General features: G+C 54.3%; 1 protein-coding gene across 1 annotated transcript; it reads left to right on the top strand.

Moving 5' to 3' along the window:
- The first annotated feature begins 12,137 nt into the window (after nucleotides 1-12,137).
- On the top strand, nucleotides 12,138-21,668 carry GLDN (gliomedin). Its single transcript, XM_029070239.2, has 9 exons — nucleotides 12,138-12,234; nucleotides 14,279-14,330; nucleotides 16,265-16,345; nucleotides 17,857-18,012; nucleotides 18,514-18,633; nucleotides 19,309-19,395; nucleotides 19,547-19,672; nucleotides 19,952-20,102; nucleotides 20,502-21,668. Exons 1-9 carry the CDS (start codon nucleotides 12,208-12,210, stop codon nucleotides 20,977-20,979), a joined length of 1,278 nt encoding a protein of 425 aa, XP_028926072.1. The 5' UTR covers nucleotides 12,138-12,207; the 3' UTR covers nucleotides 20,980-21,668.
- The last annotated feature ends 1,289 nt before the right edge of the window (nucleotides 21,669-22,957 follow it).

Genomic DNA, 22,957 nt, shown 5'->3' with positions numbered 1-22,957 from the left:
GCTAGGGTGGATACAAGCAAATCAAGTTGGACAAAGACTCGATCCCATGTGGGGCTTACAGTCTCAATCCCCATTTTAGAGATGAGCTGAGCGAGGTTTAGAGAAGCGAAGTGATTTGCTCAAGGTCACATAACAGACAAGTGGCAAAGCAGCATTAGAACCCATAACCTTTACACTCCCAGGCCCGTGCTCAATCCACTACACCAGCAGTGCTTGGTACAGAGTAAGCCCTTGACAAGTACCATGAGGCAAAAACCATAATTATTATTATTCACTCAGACACATGGAACGGAAACACTAACCGCAAGCGTTTGGCTCTGTGTCAAAGCTACGTCGCAAACACCGTCGACACCCTCGAGCCCACCCTGCCCTAGAATGGTATGTGTCCTCTGACCCCACTTGCCGGAGAATGGTCCATTTCCCCCTTAGGCCCGCTCCGGCCTAGGCCTCCCGCGGTGAAGAATGGTAAGTCCCATCCCCCTGGACCCGATACACACACACACACACACACACACACACCCCTGCCACGGGGACAAGGGTCCCTTTGACAGGGCCGGAGCTGGAGCGGGAGCTGGACAAGTGCCTGGGCCCCTCGTGGAGTCAAGGCCCAACGCCCGCCTGTCAGCGTGCTCGTGTGGGAGGGAGCTGGCAGACCACGATTGTGGCCGGAGAAAGCACCCCCGCGCGCCCGGCCCAGGAATGTCCGGAACTCGGCATAATGGGCAGGAAGAATCGGGTGGCTTGTTCCCCGGCCCCCGGCCCTTGGGATCTTCCAGGCCGAGTGGGCTGGGCCTGGCGGGCAGCACCCTCTTGACCCCCCACAAGCATTGGGTGGGTTTCTCGGCAAGGTTCGTCCCAGCCGGTTTGTACACATGCACACACAAAACCACGGACACACAGCTTCCCATCACACACAGCCACAGACACACACATAACACCGCACAGCCAGGCAGCTATATACTGTACACACCCACAGCCAAAGCCACAGAGCTACAATCCACATACGTACACATTCAGCTACACATCACAGAGCCACAGACATCATCACACACACAAGAATAATAATAATAATAATGTTGGTATTTGTTAAGCGCTTACTATGTGCCGAGCACTGTTCTAAGCGCTGGGGTAGACATAGGGGAATCAGGTTGTCCCACGTGGGGCTCACAGTCTTAATCCCCATTTTACAGATGAGGGAACTGAGGCACAGAGAAGTTAAGTGACTTGCCCACAGTCACACAGCCGACAAGTGGCAGAGCTGGGATTCGAACTCATGAGCCCTGACTCCAAAGCCCATGCTCTTTCCACTGAGCCACGCTGCTACTGCTTCACATCACAAACCGCTACACATACGCTCATCACACACACCCAGCCACACCACAGCTACAACCCCCACCACACATACACACGGCAGCTATTTGCCACATGCATATACATACACGTGCACCTGTATACCATGCATACACATTCTCATACAGATGTGTAGCACACACAGCCACCCAGCTACACACTACACACACATACACAAGAGCAAAATACCACAAACACACACACACAAAGTCACCCTTAGCACTTATGCAAATAAAACCAGCCCTCTCACTTCTGAATGAAGCAGTCAGGATGGCTTTTCTCAGCCCAAGCTAGTGAAGCCACCACCCCAGGGCTCCAGGACTCCTGAGTGAGGGCAAGGCCATGGCCAAGATCTCAGCAGTGGCCCTGTTGGAGATGGTGGCTCAATCAGTCAATCATATTTATTGAGAACTCACCGTGTGCAGAGCACTTTGCTAGGTGTTTGGGAGAGTCCGATATAATACAATCAGTAGACATATTCCCTGCCCTCAGTAAGCTCACAGTTTTGCAAAGAGGCAGATATTAATATAAATAAATAAATGATAGATAGGGACATAAGTGCCATGGAGCTGAGAGAGCGGGGAATAAAGGGAACAAATCAGGGTGATACAGAAAGGAGTCAGAAAAGAGGAAATGAGGGCTTATTCAGGGAAGGCCTCTTGGAGGAGACGTGCTTTCAATAAGGCTTTGAAAGGTTTGGTGGAGGCAGAAGTTAGGAAGGTCCCACCTGTTGGATGCGGCGTCTGCAAGAATGAAGACTTAGGAGGGATTCCCTATGGCTCTGGGGTGAGGTGGGATCCCCCGAAATGTGGTCCAGCTCTCCAGATCCAGGAGCTCAAGGTGTCACTTCCCATGGCCAGCACTCTGTCATCTGATATAGAGGCATCACAGAGAACCATATGGACACAGCAACACGTCCAGTGGATGGAACGGAGCAGGCGGAGAGTCTTTCTGACTCTGGCTGGCTCCGAGAGCAATTCATCGACACGACTTTGTAATCACTCTCGTTTCCTTTCATTCACTTCAGTACTCTTCTTGCTGTTCCCCCTGGCTCCACTATTTACCCTCTAGACTAGGAACTCTTTGTGGGCAGCGAGCATGTCTACCAACTCTATTTTATTATACTCTCTCAAGTGTCCAGTACAGAACTCACCACCTAGGAAGTACTCGATAAATACTATCGACAGACTGATTGATTGAAGAATTCCAGGCTCTTCTCTCCCTATTAGACTGTAAGTTTCCTGGAAGTAGGTTGTTTTATTCATAGCTACTGTAGTCTCCCAAATAAGAGTAAGGACTGTGGTATTTGTTAAGTATTTGTTAAGCACTTACTACTGAGCTTTGGGTTAGATACATTATGATCAGATTGGACATAGTCCCTGTCCTATCTGGGACTCACAATCTAGGTAAGAGGGAAGAAAAGATATTTAATCCCCATTTAACCGATGAGGAATCTCGGGTCCAAAGAAGTGAAGTGATTTGCCCAAGTTCACCCAGCAGTCAAGTGGCAAAGCCAAGACTAGAACCCATGTCTGTGCTCTTTCCAGGAGGCCATGCTGCTTTGTTCAGTGCCTGGCACAAATGCCATCATTATTATTATTTGTACTTAGTTCCCACGTGTAGAGTGCAGGGGGCTCAATAATCACTATTGATTGGTTGGTTGATTGATTGGTTGGTTAGTTACAGAACTGCTTTTTCCTCTCAGGAGTCCCACTTGGTTGCTCTGAATGGATTAGATATTGTGAATCATAAAGTCACAATAGAATGACCACAGATGTCGTTACTTATTGGGCTCATCTTTTCACTGTTTTTCAAGACTGGGAATTGGATTCTTACAACATTCAGACAGAGATTTAGCCAAAATCAGTTCAGTTGGTCTAATAGAGTCCAGGATTAGACCCTGGTTTCTATGAGCAAATCACAGTTTTACGGATTCAGTCTCTATGTACTAGCATATACTTGCCTAATGCACTCACGCATTCTTTCATTCAATCATATTTATTGAGCGCTTACTGTCTGCAGAGCATTGTACTAAGGACCTGGGAAAGTACAATATAACAATAAGTGGACACATTCCCCACCCACACAATCTTACAGTCTAGAGGGAAAGAAAAACTCTTGCATTCGCTAGGAATCGAACCCAGTCTCACTCGTGGGTAGTGAGAATTCTACCACTGTACCACCAATACATGACTCCTCACAATCACAAAAACATGCATGCCTCCTCACAGTCACACAAACATGCATTCCTCCTCACATTCACACACATGTTCCTACCATCTCCCCCTCCTAGCTGGCCAACCTAAAGACAAAGTTTGACCTAGATGATGCTGGGAAATCTCTGTGCCCGGGAGGTCAGATGACGAAATGATTCCAAAGATCTCAGCTCATATGCACTTTTCATAATAATAATAATTGTGATTTGTTAAGTGCTTGCTATGTGCCAAACACTGTACTAAGCGATAGGGTAGATACAAGATAATCAAGTCCCCCATAGAGGTAACAGCCTAAGTAGGAGGGAGAACTACTGAATCCCCATTTTGCAGTTGAGGCAGCTGAGGCACAGATAAGTGAATTACCCAAGGTCACACAGCCGGTAAGTGGTAGAGGCAGGATTAGAACCCAGGTCCTCTGATTCCCAGGCCTGGGCACTTTCCACTTGGCCACACTGCTTCCCTTGTCTACTAGCGTGCCGGATGCTTACGCACCAGATATTTGTCATATTACTTTTTATCCTATCTGTTCTCCTTATCTGTTCTCTGGAACAGACTGGTACAGTTTCTGCTGGCCTTCAGATATTGCCTACTCTTCTGTGAGTGTACCAAAATACCAGATAGAGTCAACGTGGCCTAATGAAAAGAGCACAGGCCTGGGAATCAGAGGACCTGGGTTCTAATCTTGTACTATTCTGCTGTGTGACCTTGGTAAGTCACTTAACTTCCCTGGGCCTCAGTTTCCTCATCCGACAAATGGGGATTCAATACCTATTCTTCTTCCCCCTTCGGCTGTGAACCCCATGTTGGGCAGGCACCAGGTACGACCTGATTATGTTACATCTACCTGAGCAGTTGGCACAGAGTAAGCACTCAACACATACCACTATACCTCTACTAATATTATTATTATCATTTTTATCAGGGAATGTTACCAAAGACATTCCCTTATCCAAACTCTTCCTCTGCTATATTGCTTCACCTTACTCTTCCAAGCTCTTAGAACAGTGCTCTGCACAGAGAAAGTGCTCAATAAATACCACTGATTGATTGACATTTCACAGTCAGGACAGACACATATCAGTGGGATCCGCAAGTGATGTCTTGACACTAGTTTTTTCCTTAGTCCTTGGCCCCTTTTAGCCATAACTCTACCAACTTATATGGACATGCTCACATACACATGCATAGCCGAAGATCCTCTTTGAAATTAATGACGCATTCTCCCTATTGTTACTTATTTGCTTACATCAAGGTGTCTCATTTCACCACTGATTCTTAAATGACAATCTCCCTGTGGAAATTATTATTTTTTAAATGGGGTTTGTTATGTGCTTACTCTGTGCCAGGCACTATATTAAGTGCTGGGGTAGATACGAGCTAATTAGGTTGTACACAGTCCATGTCCCACCTGGGGCTCACTATCAATTTTACAGATGAGGTAACTCAGGCACAGAGAAGTTAAGTGACTTGGCAAAGTTCACAAAACAGATGAGTGGTAGATACAGGATTAGAACCCAGGTCCTTCTGACACCCACGTCCATGGTCCATCCGCTAGGCCACACTGCTTCTTGACTGACACTGTCTACCCAAGGTTACACAGCAGACAAGTTGCAAGTGACAAATGGAGAAGCAGCGTGGCTCAGTGGAAAGAGCCCGGGCTTGGGAGTCAAATGTCATGGGTTTTAATTCCAACTCTGCCACCCGTCAGCTGTGTGACTTTGGACAAGTCACTTAACTTCTCTGGGCCTCAGTTCCCTCATCTGTAAAATGAGGATTCAGACTGTGAGCCCCACTGGGACAACCTGATTACCCTATATCTAACCCAGCATTTAGAACAGTGCTCGGCACATAGTAAGTGCTTAACAAATGCCAACATTATTATTATTGATTAGACTGTGAGCCTGTCATTGGGCAGGGATTGTCTCCATCTGTTGCCAAATGGTACATTTCAAGCACTTAGTACAGTGCTCTGCACATAGTAAGTGTTCAATAAATACTATTGAATGAATCAAAGTGGCAGAGCCTGGATTAGAACCCATGGCCTGATTCCCAAGTCTACGCTCTAACCACCGGGCTATTCGGGGCCTTTCCTCAGTGATGCCCTGTGGAATATGAGCAGGGGCAGCTGGGGTGGACTTTCTCCACACTCCTCACCCCTGCCCAGCTGGTGGATGTTCCAGTCTCCCTGCACAGCTTGGCCTTTCTGGAGTGCTCTCGAAGGGACGGGCAGCAGGCTCTCCCCCCAGCCCACAACTCTGACCTTTTCTCTGGCCAACTCAGCCTCTCCTTATCCTCAGCCCCAGTCAGGCTCTCTGGAACCTGGTAGCCCCAGCCAACTCAATCCCCACTTGGGGCCTTTTCAACCTCCCCCAACCCTTCAACCCCCCAGGGGCAGAAAGGCAAATGAAACCATCCAGCTCAGGTGTACTCTGCAGGCAGCTAGGAGGAGACGAGTGATTTCCCATTAATAACCCCGCTCAAACCATCTCCTCTCCAACTGCCTGGGTTGGAGTGGGCCCACGAGGGGGCAGCTTGGGTAGCAACCCCTCTGGGTCTTGTGGACTGGAGGAGGCCACCAGCTGGGCCAAGAAGGGACACAAGCTGGGACACAGCTTGGCTTCCTACCTGCCCCACTTCGACCCTGGCCCCTCTCTTCAACCTGAGGATCCCGCCTGGGCTTTGTGATTAAATCTGTGAGCGCTGCATGGGACAGGGACTGTGCTCCCCCCAATTATTTTGTATCTACCCCAGCGCTTAGAAGAGTGCCTAGCACATAGTAAGCACTTAAATTCCATAATAATAATAATAATTATTATTCTTGTGACCCTTCTGAGCTCTAGAACCCCAGCAGCTATTCTGCTCCCTAATCCTCATTCTGCCAGCAGTCTGCCACAACCCAGCGATCTGGCCCCGTGGGCCACCAGCCTTGTGTCCCTCGGTTGGGTGCCAGCTACCTGACTCCCGAGCCCGTAACCTTGGCGTGATCCTCGACTCATCTCTCTCATTCCACCCCCATATTCAATCTGTCACCAGATCCTGTTGGATTTACCTTCACAATATTGCTAAAATCCCTCTTTCTTCTCCATCCAAACTGCTACAATGCTGTTCCAGTCGCTTATGATAATAATAATAATAATGTTGGTATTTGTTAAGCACTTACTATGTGCAGAGCCCTGTTCTAAGCGCTGGGGTAGATAAAGGGTAATCAGGTTGTCCCACGTGAGGCTCACAGTTAATCCCATTTTACAGATGAGGTAACTGAGGCACAGAGAAGTGAAGTGACTTGCCCACAGTGACCCAGCTGACAAGTGACAGAGCCGGGATTCGAACCCATGACCTCTGACTCCCAAGCCCAGGCTCTATCCACTGAGCCACCGCTGCTTCTCCTAGCCCACCTTGACTTCTGCATCAGCCTCCTTACTGACCTCCCTGCCTCCAGCCTCTAACCACTCCAGTCCATACTTTACTCTGAAGTCTGGATCATTTTTCTAAAAAAAATGCTCAGTCCATGTCTCTCCACTCTTCAAGAACCTTCAGTGATTTGCCATACACCTCTGCCAAGAAGAAAAACTCCATACCATCAGCTTTAAGGCACTCAAAATCATCTCTGCCCCTCCTACCTTACCTCAGTGATCTCCCACTACAGCCCAGCCCACACACTTCCACTTCTCTAATGCCAACCTATTCACTGTACCTTGTTCTCACCTGTCTCACTGCTGACCCCTCACTGACACCCTCCCTTTGGCCTGGAACACCCTCCTGCTTCATATCCATCAGACCATCATTCTCCCCACCTTCAAAGTCTTAATTAAAATCTTCTCCAAGAGGCCTTCCCTGATTAAGCCTTCATTTCCCTTATTCCCTCTCCCTCCTGAGTTACCCTTTCACTTGGTTCTGAACCTTTTAAGCACTTGGTATTTGCTCCACTTTCTGCCCTACAGTTCATTCATTCTATCGTATTTATTGAGTGCTTACTGTGTGCAGAGAACTGTACTAAGTGCTTGGAAAGTACAATACAGCAATAAAGAGAGACAGTCGCTGCTCACAACGGGCTTACATGTTCCTCCAACCACTACTTCAGCTCTTCAGGGTCACATTAGTGCCTTCCCCATAGCACTTAAGCCCACAACTTTATGCTCTAGGAACTTCCTATTGTTGGCAGTTTATTTGAGTGTCTGTCTCCCTTCAAGACTGTAAATTCCTTGTGGGTAGGGATCATGTCTAGTACCAATAGTAATAAAGTTGGTATTTGTTAAGCGCTTACTATGTGCAGAGCACTGTTCTAAGTGCTGGGGTAGATACAGGGTAATCAGATTGTCCTACGTGAGGCTCACAGTCTTCATCCCCATTTTACAGATGAGGGAACTGAGGCACAGAGAAGTTAAGTGACTTGCCCACAGTCACACAGCTGACAAGTGGCAGAGCCGGGATTTGAACCCATGACCTTTGACTCCCAAGCCCAGGCTCTTTCCACTGAGCCACGCTGCTCCTCTATTGAGTATTTATTTTGTGCAGAACACTGTACTATATGCTTGGGAGATTATGATACAATAGAGTAGGTAGACATAATTCCTGTCCACAAGGATCTTATAGTCTAGTGGAAGAGGTGGACATTCAAATAAATCACAGCTACAGGAAGTGGCAGAGTACAAGTACTAGAGAAGCAGTGTGGCCTAGTGGAAAGAGCATGGGCCTCGGAGTCAGAGGACCTGGGTTCCAATCCTAGCTCTGCCATTATTGCCATTTTGGCTTCAAAGCTCTCCATCCCCTGGCCCCATCCTACCTCACCTCCCTTCTCTCCGTCTACAGCCCAACCCACACACTCCGCTCCTCTGCCGCTAACCTCCTCACTGTGCCTCGTTCTTGGCCGTCCTACCATCGACCCCTGCCTCACGTCCTACCTCTGGCCTGGAATGCCCTCTCTCCTCACATTCGCCAAACTAGCTCTCTTCCTCTCTTCAAAGCCCTACTGAGAGCTCACCTCCTACAGGAGGCCTTTCAGACTGAGCCCTCCCTTTCCCTCTGCCCCCCTCCTCCCCTCTCCATCCCCCTACTCCCTCCCTCTGCTCTACCCCCTTCCCCTCCCTACAGCACTTGTGCATTTTTGTACGTATTTATTACTCTATTTTATTAATGATGTGTATATTTCTATAATTCTATTTATCTATTTTGATGGTATTGATGCCTGTCTACTTGTTTTATTTTGTTGTCTGTCTCCCCCTTCTAGACTGTGAGCCCGTTGGGTAGGGATTGTCACTATCTATTGGCGAATTGTACTTTCTAAGCACCTAGTATAGTGCTCTGCACAAAGTAAGCATTTAATATATACGATTGAATGAATGAATAAATGAATTTTTCAGGCGTGTGACCTTGGGCAAATCACTTAACTTCTCTGTGCCGCAGTTACCCCATCTGTAAAATGGGGATTAAGACAGTGATCCCACTGTGGGACATGGACTGCATCCAACCTGATTAGCTTGTAACTACCCCAGTGCCTGGCACATAGAAGTGCTTAACAAATATCATAAAAAAAGGATTTGTATATAAATGCTGGGGGGGTAGGGTGAGTGCTTTAAGCAGTGAATAGATAAGGCAGAAGGGAGAGGGAACAGGGTGGGGAAAGGCCTCCTGGAGGAAATATGATTTTAATTGAGCTTTGAAGATGGGGAGAGTTCTTTTGGACTCCAAAGCGCTCAGTAGAGAGCTGTGCACATAGTAGGTGCTCAGGTCAAAGCATCGATGGATCGATAGACTGATTCTGCCTCCTGATTGGTCTGAGAGTGGGCACGATCAACAGCCTCCCTCCACCCCCATGGGCGAGGATTCTGGCCTTTAAGTGGAGCGGGGGTAGGGCCAGAAAAGGAGACTTCTGATCCCTCCACCGCTGCCTCCCGGCTGGACTGTAACTCTAGTCTGTAAACTCGTGTAGGCAGGGAATGCGTCTGTTACACTGTTCTCTCTCCAGCGTTTAGTACAGTGCAGAGCTCAATAAAGACGGTTGACTGACAGACTGACCGATTGTTTCCATTTAAAATTCCCGTGTCCGGAATGCCCGACCGCAAGGTTCGGCCGTGGCCAAATTCAGGTTTCCCCTTCTTGGGGTAGGGCGAGGAGGGGTCGGGCCCAGGAGGGAAGAGGAGGTAGGAGGTGGGAGGTGGGAGGTGGGAGGGGTCAGGGCAGGGCCCGACCACCGAGGAGGGCGTATGGACGTTCTTGCAGAATCCTGCGGAGGACCCTGCACTATGGGACGGTCGGTGGGAAGGGGCGTTGGGGGGAGGGATGAGCAACTGCCCCTGCTGGGCCTAGCCCCTCCCCCCGTGATGGCCACACACCCTTCCACCAATCTTCATCCGCGCCTACCTTGACCGCTCTGTCCAGTGGCCTGACTTTCTGGGCTCGGGGCCCCCGCCGAGGGTCGAGGGAGCCGAGCCCGCACCCTAAAGGCCCGGGAAGCCGGGAGAAAACCCAAAGAGCCCCACTCTCACCCCTCCACACCCAGGTTTGTCCTCGGTGGGGGCAAGGGCGGGGGCTTTTTTTTTTTTTTTAGAGAAGCAGCGTGGCTCATTGGAAAGAGCCCGGGCTTGGCAGTCAGAGGTCGTGGGTTCTAATCCCGACTCCGCCACTTATCAGCTGTGTGACTTTGGGCAAGTCACTTCACTTCTCTGGGCCTCAGTCGCCTCACCTGGAAAATGGGGAGTAAGACTGAGTCCCAAGTGTGACAACCTGTTTACCTTGTATCTACCCAGTGCTTAGAACAGTGTTTGGCACATAGTAAACGCTTAACAAATAGCAAAATTATTATTATTTTTCCTTCCGGCCCCTTTTGGCGGGGGAGGTGGGGGGGGGTTACCTCCCATCTCACTATTGATTCACCCGCACCTCACGTGCCCCCGACCCTCATCCGCACTCTGGTCCCCAGCGCCCCCGCACTCACTCATTCACATACCGAGACGCACAGTCACCCCCCTCTCCCGCTCAGCCCCCCGCCCCTGTCGCTGACCGCTGGTTCGCTGCCCACAGTCTCCGAGACACCCACCGGTCCCTTCGACGCTCCCCCTCCCCTCGCCGGAATCCAGCGCTCTGGACAAGGGCCGGTTTACCTTTGGGGTAGACTGAGGCAGAGACCAGACTGGAGAGTCAGAGACGGAGAGACAGATACTGAGATAGAGTCAGGGTAGCCAGGGACAGAGAGGTAGAGATTGATACACAGAGATCGAACGACAGAGGGAGAGACAAAGCAGAGGCAGAAAGGCGTGGACAGCGACAAACTGGAGACAAGCAAAGCAGTGTGACTTAGTGGAAAGAGCAAGGGTTTGGGAGTCAGAGGTCGTGGGTTCTAATAATAATAAAGATGGTATTTGTTAAGCGCTTACTATGTGCAAAGCAGTGTTCTAAGCGCTGGGGGGTGGTCAAGGTGATCAGGTTGTCCCACGTGGGGCTCACAGTCTTAATTCCCATTTTACAGATGAGGCAACAGAGAAGTTAAGTGATATGCCCAAAGTCACACAGCAGACAAGCGGCGGATCCGGGATTAGAACCCCCGACCTCTGACTCCCAACCCCGTGCACTTTCCGCTGAGCCACGCTGCTTCTAATCCCGGCTCCGCCACTCGTCTGCTGTGTGACCTTGGGCAAGCCACTTAACTTCACTGTGCCTCAGTGACCTCACCTGTAAAATGGGGATGAAGACCGTGAGCCCCTCGTGGGACAACCCGATGACCGTGTACCTACCCCAGCGCTTAGAACAGTCCTTGGCGCATAGCTCTTAACAAATACCATAATTATTATTATTATTATTATTATCATGGAGAGATCGACAGATGTCGAGAGAGACAGAGGCGTGATTCGGGGCGGTGGGGCGTCTGGGTCGGGGCCCTGCCCGTGCCGGCTGGAGACCCGATGCCGAGGCGCGGGGGGGACGTGGGGGTCTCCGTCCCCTCCTTTCCGGGATCTGCTCCGGCTTCAGGCGGCCTGATTTGTTCTGTTTTCCTTTGCTGTCTCCCCCGTTTAGACTGTGAGCCCGTCATGGGGCAGGGATTGTCTCTCTCTGTTGCCGAACTTTACACTCCAAGCGCTTAGTCCAGTGGTCCGCACATAGTAAGCGCTCAATCAGTACTACTGAATGAAGTCCAGCCAGTCCGCCCTCGGCCTGGGGCCCCCTCGCCAGCCTGGCCTCCCGACCCCGCCCAGCCTCCCCCCTCCCAACCCTTCCCCGGTGCCCCCGCCCCCGCCCCGCGGAGCCGGCCTTATAACGGGGCCGCGGGCGGCCGCGGGCACCGATGGGCCGGGCGGCGCGGGTGCGGGGGGCGCGGGGCCGCTGGGGCCGGGGGCTCGGGCGGGGGCTGGGCTGCGCCCTGGGGGCGCTGGCGCTGCTGAGCGCCCTTTCGGCGGCGGGAACGCTGTTCGCGCTGCGCCAGGGCCAAGGGCTGAGCGCGGCGCTGCGCGCCCTGGAGGCGCAAGGGACGCGGGCGCGGGAGGAGGACAGCGCGGTGCGCGCTTTCCTGGCCGCGTTGAGCCGGGGCGCGGGGCCGGGGCCGGGGGTGGCCGAGCCGGGGGGCGCGGAGCCCGAGGACCCCTTGGGCGCGGCGCGGAACAGGCGCAGCCCACACGGACCCATCCGCGCCGAGAACCAGGACGTGCTGATGCTGATGACCTACTCCGTGGTACCGGTACGGGCGGGGAGGGGGCGGGGGCCAGGGAGACCCAGCCCAACCCTAGTCCACCCTCTGCCCCTGCCCAGCCCCTCGTAGGGAGGGTCGGAGGGTGAGCTAGGCTTGGATGGAGCCGGGAGAGAGGGAACGCTAGGTAGGGACTCCTCCTCCCCGAGACCGCTCCATGCCTCCGATTGACTCCTCAGCTTCCTCTCCGCGTTTGGAGAGACCCACGGTTGAGAGGTCTGTGCTGCGTCCCTGAGGGAAGAGTCGGGACGGAGGGAGAGAGTCGAGGATGTTGGATGGTCAGGGTTGGGTCACTGGGGAGAGTCGGGGATGGAGAGGGGAGAGTCAGGAGGGTTGGATGGTTTGTGCTGGGTCACTGGAAGAAGAGACAAGAATGGAGAGGGGAGAATCGGGGGGGTTGGATGGTCAGGGTTGGGTCACTGGGGAGAGTCGGGGACGGAGAGGAGAGAGTCAGGGGGATTGGATGGTTTGTGCTGGGTCACTGGAAGAAGAGACAAGGATGGAGAGAGGACAGTCAGGGACGGAGAGGGTAGGGGGGTTGGATGGTCTGTGCTGGGTCACTGGAAGAAGGGTCGAGGGTTGTGGGATGTTTTGTACTGGGCCACCGTGGGGAGTCAGGGACGGAGAAGGATCATCAGGGAAGACCTCTAGTTATTATTCTTATTATTATGGTATTTGTTACCATGTGCCAGGCACTGTTCTAAGCGCTGGGGTGGATTCAAACATTTTGGGTTGGACACAGCCCCTTGTCCCACGTGGGGCTCACAGTCTCAATCCCCATTTAACAGATGAGGTAACTGAGGCCCAGAGAAGTGAAGTGACTTTCCCAAGGTTACACAGCAGACAAGTGGCAGAGCCTGGATTAGAACCCATGACCTTCTGACTCTCAGGGCCATGCTCTCTCCACTGTGCTATGCCGCTTAGTTCTCACCATGGCAGCTGCCCCGGGATGCGGCTGGGTCTCCCCCATCCTGGGCTGCGCGGCGGGACATCGGGGAGCATCTCCCCTACCTCTCCTCCCCGAGTCCGGAGGCCCGGCTCGAGGCCTGTGGTGTCCCTAGGGAGAGGAGATTCGGGCCGTTTGTACCGTGCAGGTGCTGAGGAGTCCAGGGTAGATGGAATCGGGCCGGTCCCAGGAGGAGCGAGGCTGGTTCGGTGCGGCTAGTGGGGAGCGTCGACCTGAGGCCACGAGGGCGGGGATGCTCGGATTCCGGGGTGGATGCGTTTCTCAGAGGAGCAGAAGCTTCCAGAACTCTTAGGGCGTCTCCAACCGAGCAGCGGGGGCAGAGACGGGGCGGGGACAGAGACGAGGCCGGGGGCCGGAACGTGGACTAGAGAGGCCCGTGAGCGTGACAGATTCCCCGGCGGGGGTGGCGGAACCGTCTGAGGGCCCGGACCACGTCTATTGCGGGAGTTTGTGTCCGTCATCACCTCTGCTGGGGGAAGAGTGAAAACCGGGGTCCCTCCCGGTGGCCCGTTTGAGCTCTGGGAGGGGGGTGAGGGGAGGTGGATCCCCTCAAAGGAGGGCAGAGAGATCTCAGAAGTGCCTGCGTCTCCGAGGAGCCTTGAGCACAGGGGATATTCAGAAGAGTCTGTCTGTCCGGCCGCCTGCTGTCTGTCCCGCCGCCTACTGTCTGTCTTCCAGGGAGGCCCAGGGAAGACTTGGCAGAGGGCCAGTGGGGAGGGGGGGATCGCCGGGGGCGATCGCAGGGGGACCTGTTCGCGGTTTAAGGGAGCGGGAAGACCGTACTAACCGCTCTTCTGGAGGGCCACAGCTCAGCGTGGCTTAGTGGGAAGAGCACAGGCTAGGGCGTCAGAGGATTTGGGTTCTAATCCCGGCTCCGCCACTTGTCATCTGTGTGACTTCTCTGTGCCTCAGTTACCTCATCTGTAAAATGGGGATTAAGACTGTGAGCCCCACGTGGGACAACCTGATTATCTTGTATTTACCCCAGGGCTTTGAACAGTGCTTGGCACATAGCGCTTAACAAATATCATCATTCTTCTTCTTCTCACACCCTCGCCCCAATTTCAGGTCCGCGTGATGGTGGATTTGTGTAACAGCACGAAAGGGATCTGCTTGACAGGTAAGAGGGGAGCGGGGTCCGGGGGGGGGGGGCGGGCAGGGGGACGTGTATGTGTGTGTGTGGTCTCTCTGGAGAGCAGCCACGATTTATGAACCTCGAACTTGGAGAACCTTGGAGAACTCATTGGTCCGGCGGCTTCAACTACCACCCCTATGCAGATGATATCCAAATCTACAACCCCAGCCCTGATCTCTCTTCCCCTCTGCCATCTCGCATTTCCTCCTGCCTTCAATTCCTCTCTAGTTGGATGTCCCGCGGTCACCTCAAATTTAACATGTTTAAAACAGAGCTCCTGATCTTTCCACTTAAACCCTGTCCTTCCTCTGACTTTCCCATCACTGTAGACGGGACCACCATCCTTCCTGTCTCACAAACTCATAACCTTGGCGTTATCCCTGACTCCCCTTACTCTCATTCAACCCACATATTCAATCCATCACTAAATCCTGACAGTTCGACCTTCACAACATCGCTAAACTCCTCCCTTTTCTCTCCATCCAAACTGCTACCCCTTTAATCCAAGCATTTTTTCTATTCCATCCTGATTACTCTGTCAGCCTCCTTGCCGATCTCCCATCCTCCTCTCTCTTCCCACTCTAGTCCATACTTCACTCTGCTGCCCGAACCATTTTTCTACAAAAACGTTCAGGTCATGTTTCCCCATTCCTCAAGAACCCCCAGGGGTTGCCCATCCACCTGTGCATCACAGAAACTCCTTACCATCAGCTTCAAACCACTCAATCACCTCACTACTCTCCTCCTACAACCCAGACTTCACACTGCACTCCTCTAATGCCAACTTTCTTACTTTACCTTGACCTCGTCTATCTCACTGTCGACCTCTCGCCCCGTCCTGCCTCTTCGTATCCGAAAGACAATTACTCTCTCCACCTTCAAAACCTTATTGAAGGCACATCTCCTCCAGGACGTCTTCCCTGACTAAGTCCTCCTTTCCTCTTCTCCCACTCCCTTCTGCGTCGCCTCGACATTCCCTTTTTTCATTCCCCTTCCCTCAGCCCCACAGCACTTACTTATATAATCTGTAATATTATTTATTTATATTAATGTCTGTCTCCCCCTCTAGAATGTAAACTCATTGTGGGCAGGGAATGTGTTATAGTGTTATATTGTACTCTCCAAAGTGCCTAGCACAGTGTTCTCACACAATAAGCACTAAATAAATGATTGACTGTGTCTAAATGTGAATGGACATGTGTCTCTGTGATATTGTGTACAGATGTGTGCGGCAGGAGATAGTCTGGCAATTTTGGGATCACCTAGCCACTTTGCATGGGTTTTAGCAACTTGTGTTGGACAGTGAGAGCCCCAACCCTCTCCCAGTGGGGCAAGGCTCTGTACCCGGATCCTGCCCCCCGGACAATACCTCTGCAGCTCCAAAGGCCTCTTCCACATTTCTCACTAAAGTTTCTCTCCATTTCAGGCCCCCCTGGACTCCCAGGTAAGAAAGACCTCCAGTACCAGCCCTGGGTGTAGGGAGAGGTGTGTGTGGCGGGGATCCTCTCCCTCCTAGATGTTGGCAGGGTATATGTCTAACAACTCTATAATATTGTACACTGACAAGCATTTAGTACAGTTCTCTGCACACAGTAAGTGCTCAATAAATAGTTGATTAATTGATCGCACTATCCATCTCTCTTGCTAGACTGAAAGCTCCTAGGGAGAGAGTAAGAGGGTGGGGAGGGCTGATCTCTGCATTGGCTTTTGATTTGGGTGTGGATCGGTGCTGTAATCTCCTCATAATAAGCACTAAATAAATACCGTTGATCCATTGATTGACTGCTGTGGTCGTCAGGTGGAGCCCGGCTGGGACTGGTGAAAGGCAGCAATCCTGATGGGCTGGACTTCAACCCAGGAGTCTGGTTCTGGGCCCCGGACCCTGCTGCCCCTGCTGACCATGTTCTTGTTTCCCCCAGGGCCTCCAGGTGCAGACGGGCCCCCTGGACAGATCGGGCTGGGAGGAGAGCGTGGTGCTCCAGGCAAGAGGGGCAAAATAGGTACGGAGTGGGCCCCGGGTGGGTGTTTTGCCCCTGGCTTGAGGGGGTCTGCTAGCCATGGGGAGGGAGACAGGATGCTTACCTAGGAAGGTGGGTGCTCAGACCACCGAGTCCTTATTTTGTCCTCTGGAGTACCATTAGTCTGAGAAAACTGGACAATTGCTTCATCTCAGGGTGACCTGTCCATCAAGACAAACCTGGTCATCCTACTCTTTACGTGCAGAAACGCCCCCGGTGACCTCTCACCATTCGTGCAGACATGCCCCCGTCTCCCCTCTCTATTCATGCAGACAGGCCCCTCCTCACCCCACACCATACTACCATTAATAATAATACTAATAATTGTGGTATTTGTTAACCATGGTATTTGTGACCCATTCCCGAGCCAGCGTTCCGATTTAGAGCCCCCGGGCCTCTGCGCAAGGCCTGGACTCTGCCTTCGTGGCTACACGGCCTGGGGGTGCCCGAATCAGGGCCAAGGGGCTGAGCAGGATGCGGAGCGGGAAGAGGGGAAGGGGGGCGGGGCCCCCGCGCTGGGAGGCAGCGGGCGTCACTCCAGCGGCGCGGGTCACCCCACAGCGACGAGCCACTTCGCTCAAGTGCTACTAAATTGCCTCCCATTAGCGGGGGCGGCGCATCGGCTCGGTCTCGGGAGCTCTCCGGAGCCCCTCCGCGGCCCCCTTCCCGCCCCAGCGGCTCTCTGGAAATGTCCGCGCTGGGCGGCCGGCGATTGATCTCCCGCGACAGCCGGGCCGGACCGTCCCGACCGCCCTAACCCGGGAGAAAATAATCACCGCCATCGCCGCAGCGGTAACGCCCCTCGCGCCGGCCTTACCCGCTGAACCTTAGCACATTCCACCCTCGCAGCCTTCCTACGAGGCAGCTTTTACAGAGGAGGAATCTGAGGCTCAGCGAGGTTAAGGGACTGGCCCGAGGTCACACAGCAGGCGGCGGGGTTGGAGTGGAAAAGACTGGGACTGGCTGCCAGGGCTCCCGCCCCCCGCCCCGCAGGCTTCGCGTCAGCAGGCTCTGAGAGGGGCCCAAAGACCCAGAGAAACGCAGGCCTAGGGCAGGGGGCAGGTGGGCAGAGGTGGAGGGACAGAGGGGGCAAGGGGTCGGAACAAGAGTTTTTCTCCTCACCAGGCTCAGGCACCCCAGAGTCGGAGGGCCTGCGGGGCTCGGACTTCGTGGTTAGTTCTGGAGCCCACAGACCCCTCAGCCCCGGCCTCTGGTCAGCGGTCCGTCCGGTCAGAGTATCGTCCAGCCAGCCCAGGACCCTGTCTCTGACAGAGACACCAGGACAGGTGGAAAGACCAAGGGCTCTAACGTGCCAGAGGCCGTCGGCAACCGGACTCCCATTGCTCGAAACCTTGGCTGGGGGGCGGGGCGGGGGGAATTGAGGTGGGTAGCGCTCTGGACATCCTTGGGGAATGCCAGGCGACGGGGCCTGGCTCAAGCAAAGGCTCCGTGCACGTGTGCTCCCTAGGAGCTGACGGGATCCCTGTTCCTAGGGCCGGCCGGGGCCAAGGGAGAGCCCGGGGAGAGAGGCGAGAAGGGAGACCCCGGGGAGTTGGGGTCGACGGGCCCCGCCGGCCCCCCCGGCCAGAAAGGAGACAGTGGAGAGAAAGGGGACCCCGGGGACGTCTCCAACGACGTGCCCACGGCAGGTAGGGCCGGGCGCTCGGTCGGGTGACTGAAGGAGCCAGGATTGGGAGGGGGAGAGGGAGAGGGAATGAGTCCGGGAGCCAGCAAGATGGGCCTTCTCCGGGGTGGGGTGGGGTGCGTAGAGGGAGGACCCAGATTCCGGAGCATCAGCTATCGTTTGTGCCGGCTCCCGGCTAATCAGGAGGCAGCTCAAGGAAGCATCCTTTCCCCGAGGGGCTGCTTAGCCCTGGACTCCCTACTGGGTCCAGTGGACTCCCAGAATCAATCAGTGAATTTCTTAAGTGCTTACTGTGTGCAGAGCACTGTGCTATACGCTTGGGAGAATACATATACAGAGTTCGTAGACACGTTCACTGTTCATAACGAGTTTATAGTCTAGAGGGGAAGACATTAATAGGAATAATTAAATTATTTATTATTCCCTGGAAGGAACTCGCCTCTCTCAGGCCCCTCGGTGTCTAGGTACCCCAGTCAGCTCTTCTCTTCCCCTCCTCCCCCTGCAGGTGCCAAAGGTGAACCGGGACCCCCCGGCCCTCCCGGTCCCCAGGGCCCCCCCGGACCTCCTGGTGGACGACGATCTAAGGCGCGGTCTCTGCCCAGCGAGTTCAGCAACCAGTGCTCAGGTCCTCTCACCTGCCTCCCCGCCCCCGCTTGTTTCTCTGGTCCTCAGGAGCCCCAACCCCACAATGGACACTTGGACACACCCACAACCCTCTGGGGACTTGGTGGGGGGGGGGTCAGTCTCAGCAGGCAGGGTTAAAGGTCACTGCTGGCCAGCTGAGGACATCCCTCGTGATGTTCATGGGGCCTGTGGGTGGTGAGGGATCCCAACCTTATTTTTTCTCCCAAATTCTGGTTCGACCTGGCTCAGGGCTCCCACCTTTCCCTGCCTCCCAAATCCTCGACCTTCCAGACCCCCAAAAGACTCTCCCAGCCCTCTCGACCCCGCATTCCCTCCCAGCCCTAAAGTCCCTTGCGACCCCTCCCAACCCTCTCCTTTCTCCGTGACTCCCCCAGGCTCTCCCCGACCCCCAAGTGCCCATCCCCTACTGCTCCTCAGCCACTCCTAACCCTTTCTAAAGGCCAGGCTCAGGCTCCCCTTCTCTCTTCCTTGGGTGAAAGGGAAAGCTTACCCTGTGTTCCCCGATGGTGTAGACACGCTTCTCTGAAATCACCCCCGAACCAGGGGAGGCACTGACCTTCGGCACTCGCAAATCCTGCAATATCTGCCTGTTTGGGATTGGTTGCGGGGGAGGAAGGTGGAAAGAAAACGTTTGGGGTCGGGGGCGGCCCTGCAGGTGAGGCGTGTGCAGTGCCTAATGATGACACCCTGGAAGGGAAGGAAGAAGAGAAGAAAGCAGGAGACTCCCACCTCCTTCGGGCAGGTAAACCGCCAATAGCCCCGGCCCTGACCGATGGGCAGTTGACCCACACCGAACCTCGGTTCCATCCCGTTGGGCAGATGTACCTACCTGAGCCCGGCCCCGCACTCAGAGCTGCACAGTCCCTGACTTTCCCTCCGGTCCGGTCCGGTAGGGCGTGTGGTCCGCGCCGTCGGAAGCCCGACCCTCGTGGGCAGGATCGAGCACACGTTCGGGGCCTGGATGGCGGAGCCAGGGAACGGGAGCGATGGGCGGATCTGGGTGACGGAACATTTCTCAGGTAGTCCCACCCCCTCCCGAGAGGGGAGAGGTTGGTTGATTGGGGGTGGAAGGAAGAGGTCGGGACGGGTCCTAAAACCCATGGGATTGGGGCTGAATCAGGTCAAGGCCGGTCGGTTCTGGGTCTGGGCTGTGTGGTCTCGGTGGCTGCAGCGGGTGAGACGGGGCCAAAGCCGTCCGGCCCGCCCTGTCTGGAGGCTGGCCGCCTGGCCGGATGAACAGTTCGGCAGGCTGGCTGGTGAAACCACCCGCCTGCCCGCCACGCTCTGCCTGGCTACAGGCCTCATCGTCCAAGAGTTCCAGGATCTGGCTGCGCTGGCCAATGGCAGCTCCCGGCCCGTCCGGCTGCGTTGGCATTTCCAGGGCTGTGGCCACACCGTGGCGAGTGGCTTCCTCTATTACCACAAAGGCGGCTCCAACTCCATCGTCAAGTGAGTCGGGTCTATGGGAACCTGCTGTCTAGACTCCCAGAGAGAAGGGAAGTCCCATAGGCCCTGGCTGCCCGGGGGAGGGGTTGGGGACGTCCCCTCTTGGACCCAGTGGAGTTCCGGCAGCTTCCGGTCCCTCCGTTACACTGTAGTCTCCCAAACTCTTAGTACAGTGATTTGCACCCAGTTGAGCACTCAATAAATACTACTGAATGATTGCTTGCTGGAACTGGAATAAGCTGGCTGAGTCTCTGGTCATGGGCTGGCATTTCCTGCCCTCCCTCCAACATCCAGAGTTCCTGCTTTGGAGACATGTCCCCCAACATCCGTCCTGAGCCTTCCCTGACTCACTGGTTCCCCGGAAGCCCCGGCCCAGTTAAACTGCCACGCTTCCCATTCCAGATTTGGCCTGGATAGCGGCTCGCTGGCCACACTCCGGATGGACCACGCCCTGCACTTCGATCGCAAGTACCTCTTTGTGAACTCCAAGACCTACTTCCGCCTGGCCGTCGACGAGCAGGGCCTTTGGGTCATCTATGCCTCCAGCGCGGACGCGTCCAGCATCCTGGTCGCCCGCTTGGACGAGGCCACTTTCTCTGTGCTGAGGCATATCAATACCACCTACCCCCGGGCCAAAGCGGGGAACGCGTTTGTTGCCCGCGGCATCCTCTACGTCACGGACACCAAGGACGCCAGGGTCACGTTCGCCTTCGATCTGCTGGAGGAGAGGCAGGTCGAAGCCAGCTTCCACCTGCGGGCGTCCCTGTCGGAGCTGGCCATGCTGACCTACAGCCCGAGGGAGCGGGGCCTGCTGGCCTGGGAGGGCGGGAACCTCACGCTCTATCCTGTCCGCTTTCTGGCCGATGGACCGGTCACGTGAAGCCCCGTGGGCCCATCCTCCGGGAGGCTCGCGGGTTCCCTTTGGCCGACGGCCGGTTCTGGCCCAGTCCGACTCCAGAGTTATAGGAGCTGCCTGCAGTCCTGGCCAGTGACTTCCCTGTCCAATTTCCCGTTCCCACACTTCCAAAATCAGAATCCCTCTTGGCACAAACTCATTCCTCAGAATGGAGCCCCTCTTGACACTTGTTCCCCAGCCCGGAACCTCTCCTGTTTTCTCTCCTGCAGAGCACATCTATCAATGAAGGAACAAAACAGGTCACAACAGTGTCCTGTACCTGATTCTCCAATGTGCAGTAGGACCAAGTCCACACTAGCAAATTATCTGGATTATTGAGGTCAAAAAGACACTCCGGTTTCAGTTGCCCAGGGAAATAACGGCTTTTCGGGCACGCAATTACCTGGATCCTTTGCTGCAGTGTGGCCTTGGCCCTTACTTCCCTCCAGGCCACATTAACTCTTTCAGGCCTGCAGGGCACTAAGCACACTCATTGACCTACATTTTTTCTGTGCTGATTGAGACTTGCAGAGAATCTGGTATCCTCTGAGAAAGACGGCAGGAAAAATGGCTCATAGCGGGCCTTGGACTACACTGAATTTAGAACCATTTAGAGAAGCAGTGTGGCCTACTAGAAAGAACAAGGGCCTGGTAGTCAGAAAAACCTGGTTTTAATCCCCGCTCTGTGCCATTTGCTTTCTCTTAGACCTTGGGCAAGTCACTTGACTTCTCTGTGCCTGTCTCCTCATCCGTAAAATAGGGATAAAATATTCTCCCTCCCACTTAGACTGAGCCCTGTGTGGGACAGGGACTGTATTCAATCTGATTACATGTATCTACCCTAGTACTTAGTACAGTCCTTGGCTCATACTAAGCACTTTACAAATACCATTAACCCCCCCACTTCCAGAAGTGGCATAGACCTTCCTAGTAGCTGAATGGTCCTCTCTCAAGCTTTTTCTCCAGGGGTGGTGGAATGTGTCTGTGGGGGCAGAGTAGACACCCAATTTGGTTGCTGGCGGAGTCCCATCCTTCTATGTGTGTGCCTAGGCTGAGTAACTCTTGGCCAGGAGCAGGGTGTTTGTGGGGTGGAGGGGCACTGCCCCATAGCCAGCAGGAGTCAGAGCACAGGCAGGCGGACAGGAGTGGGGCTGGGGCCAGGCCACCAACTGGGTGATCAGCCTACCCAAGAATGACCAGGCTCTCCCTTTACTTGGTCCCCTTCTGCTGCAGGGAGCTGCAGATCCCCAGCTTGGGGAGGGGGTACCTCTATGAGGCACACCATCACCCCTGCCTTTGCTCTCTGCAGCTTCCTGCCAGGGTATGGCCCAGGGTTGCCCCTGCTTTTGGGGACCAGGTTCCTAGGCCAGCACCATCATTCACCCTTGCAGACCTGAGCAGTCTCAAGGTCCCCACATCCAGGGCCTGGGCCTGCTCCACCCGCCTCCAGGCCAGAAAAGGCCTTCTGTAATCCACAGCCACCATGGCCCCCTGTCCACCTAAGGCCCTGCTGTGGTCTGTTAAATCTTGCCAAGGACTCGGTTGTGCTGCCTGGTTCCTTTCTGTTTTGTACTGGTGGTCTGACAGTGCTAATGAGTCGGGGGGGATGGGACATGCAAGGCCTGAGGGTGAGGAGGGGAACATATGACCACAGGAACCCACAGCCAGGAGGCCCACTGTGAGAGGCTAAATACCTCCCCACCAAGACTAGATTTCAAAGCAGTCCTCTCCCCTCATCCCCCCAAGCCCCCTCTAGTAGGGCCACAGCAGGCTTGTTCTCAACCAGTTTCCTCCAGTCTCCCCTACTCCATGGCCTGGGCTGGCTCCCTGAACCCACCCCGGTTGGACCTGGGTCTCCACATGGGCCACACATCTGTCCCCTCCCCCAGACTCTGCTGCTCAAGTATCTGCCGTGCAGGCCATGCCCCCAACCTGGAATTCACCTGTGACCTCTTCCTCCATC

This window comes from Ornithorhynchus anatinus, chromosome 8 (assembly GCF_004115215.2).
Source record: "Ornithorhynchus anatinus isolate Pmale09 chromosome 8, mOrnAna1.pri.v4, whole genome shotgun sequence".
Taxonomy (NCBI): Eukaryota; Metazoa; Chordata; class Mammalia; order Monotremata; family Ornithorhynchidae; genus Ornithorhynchus; species Ornithorhynchus anatinus.
Note: the sequence above shows the minus strand (reverse complement) of the source record. Positions and strands in the feature narration are given on the sequence as shown.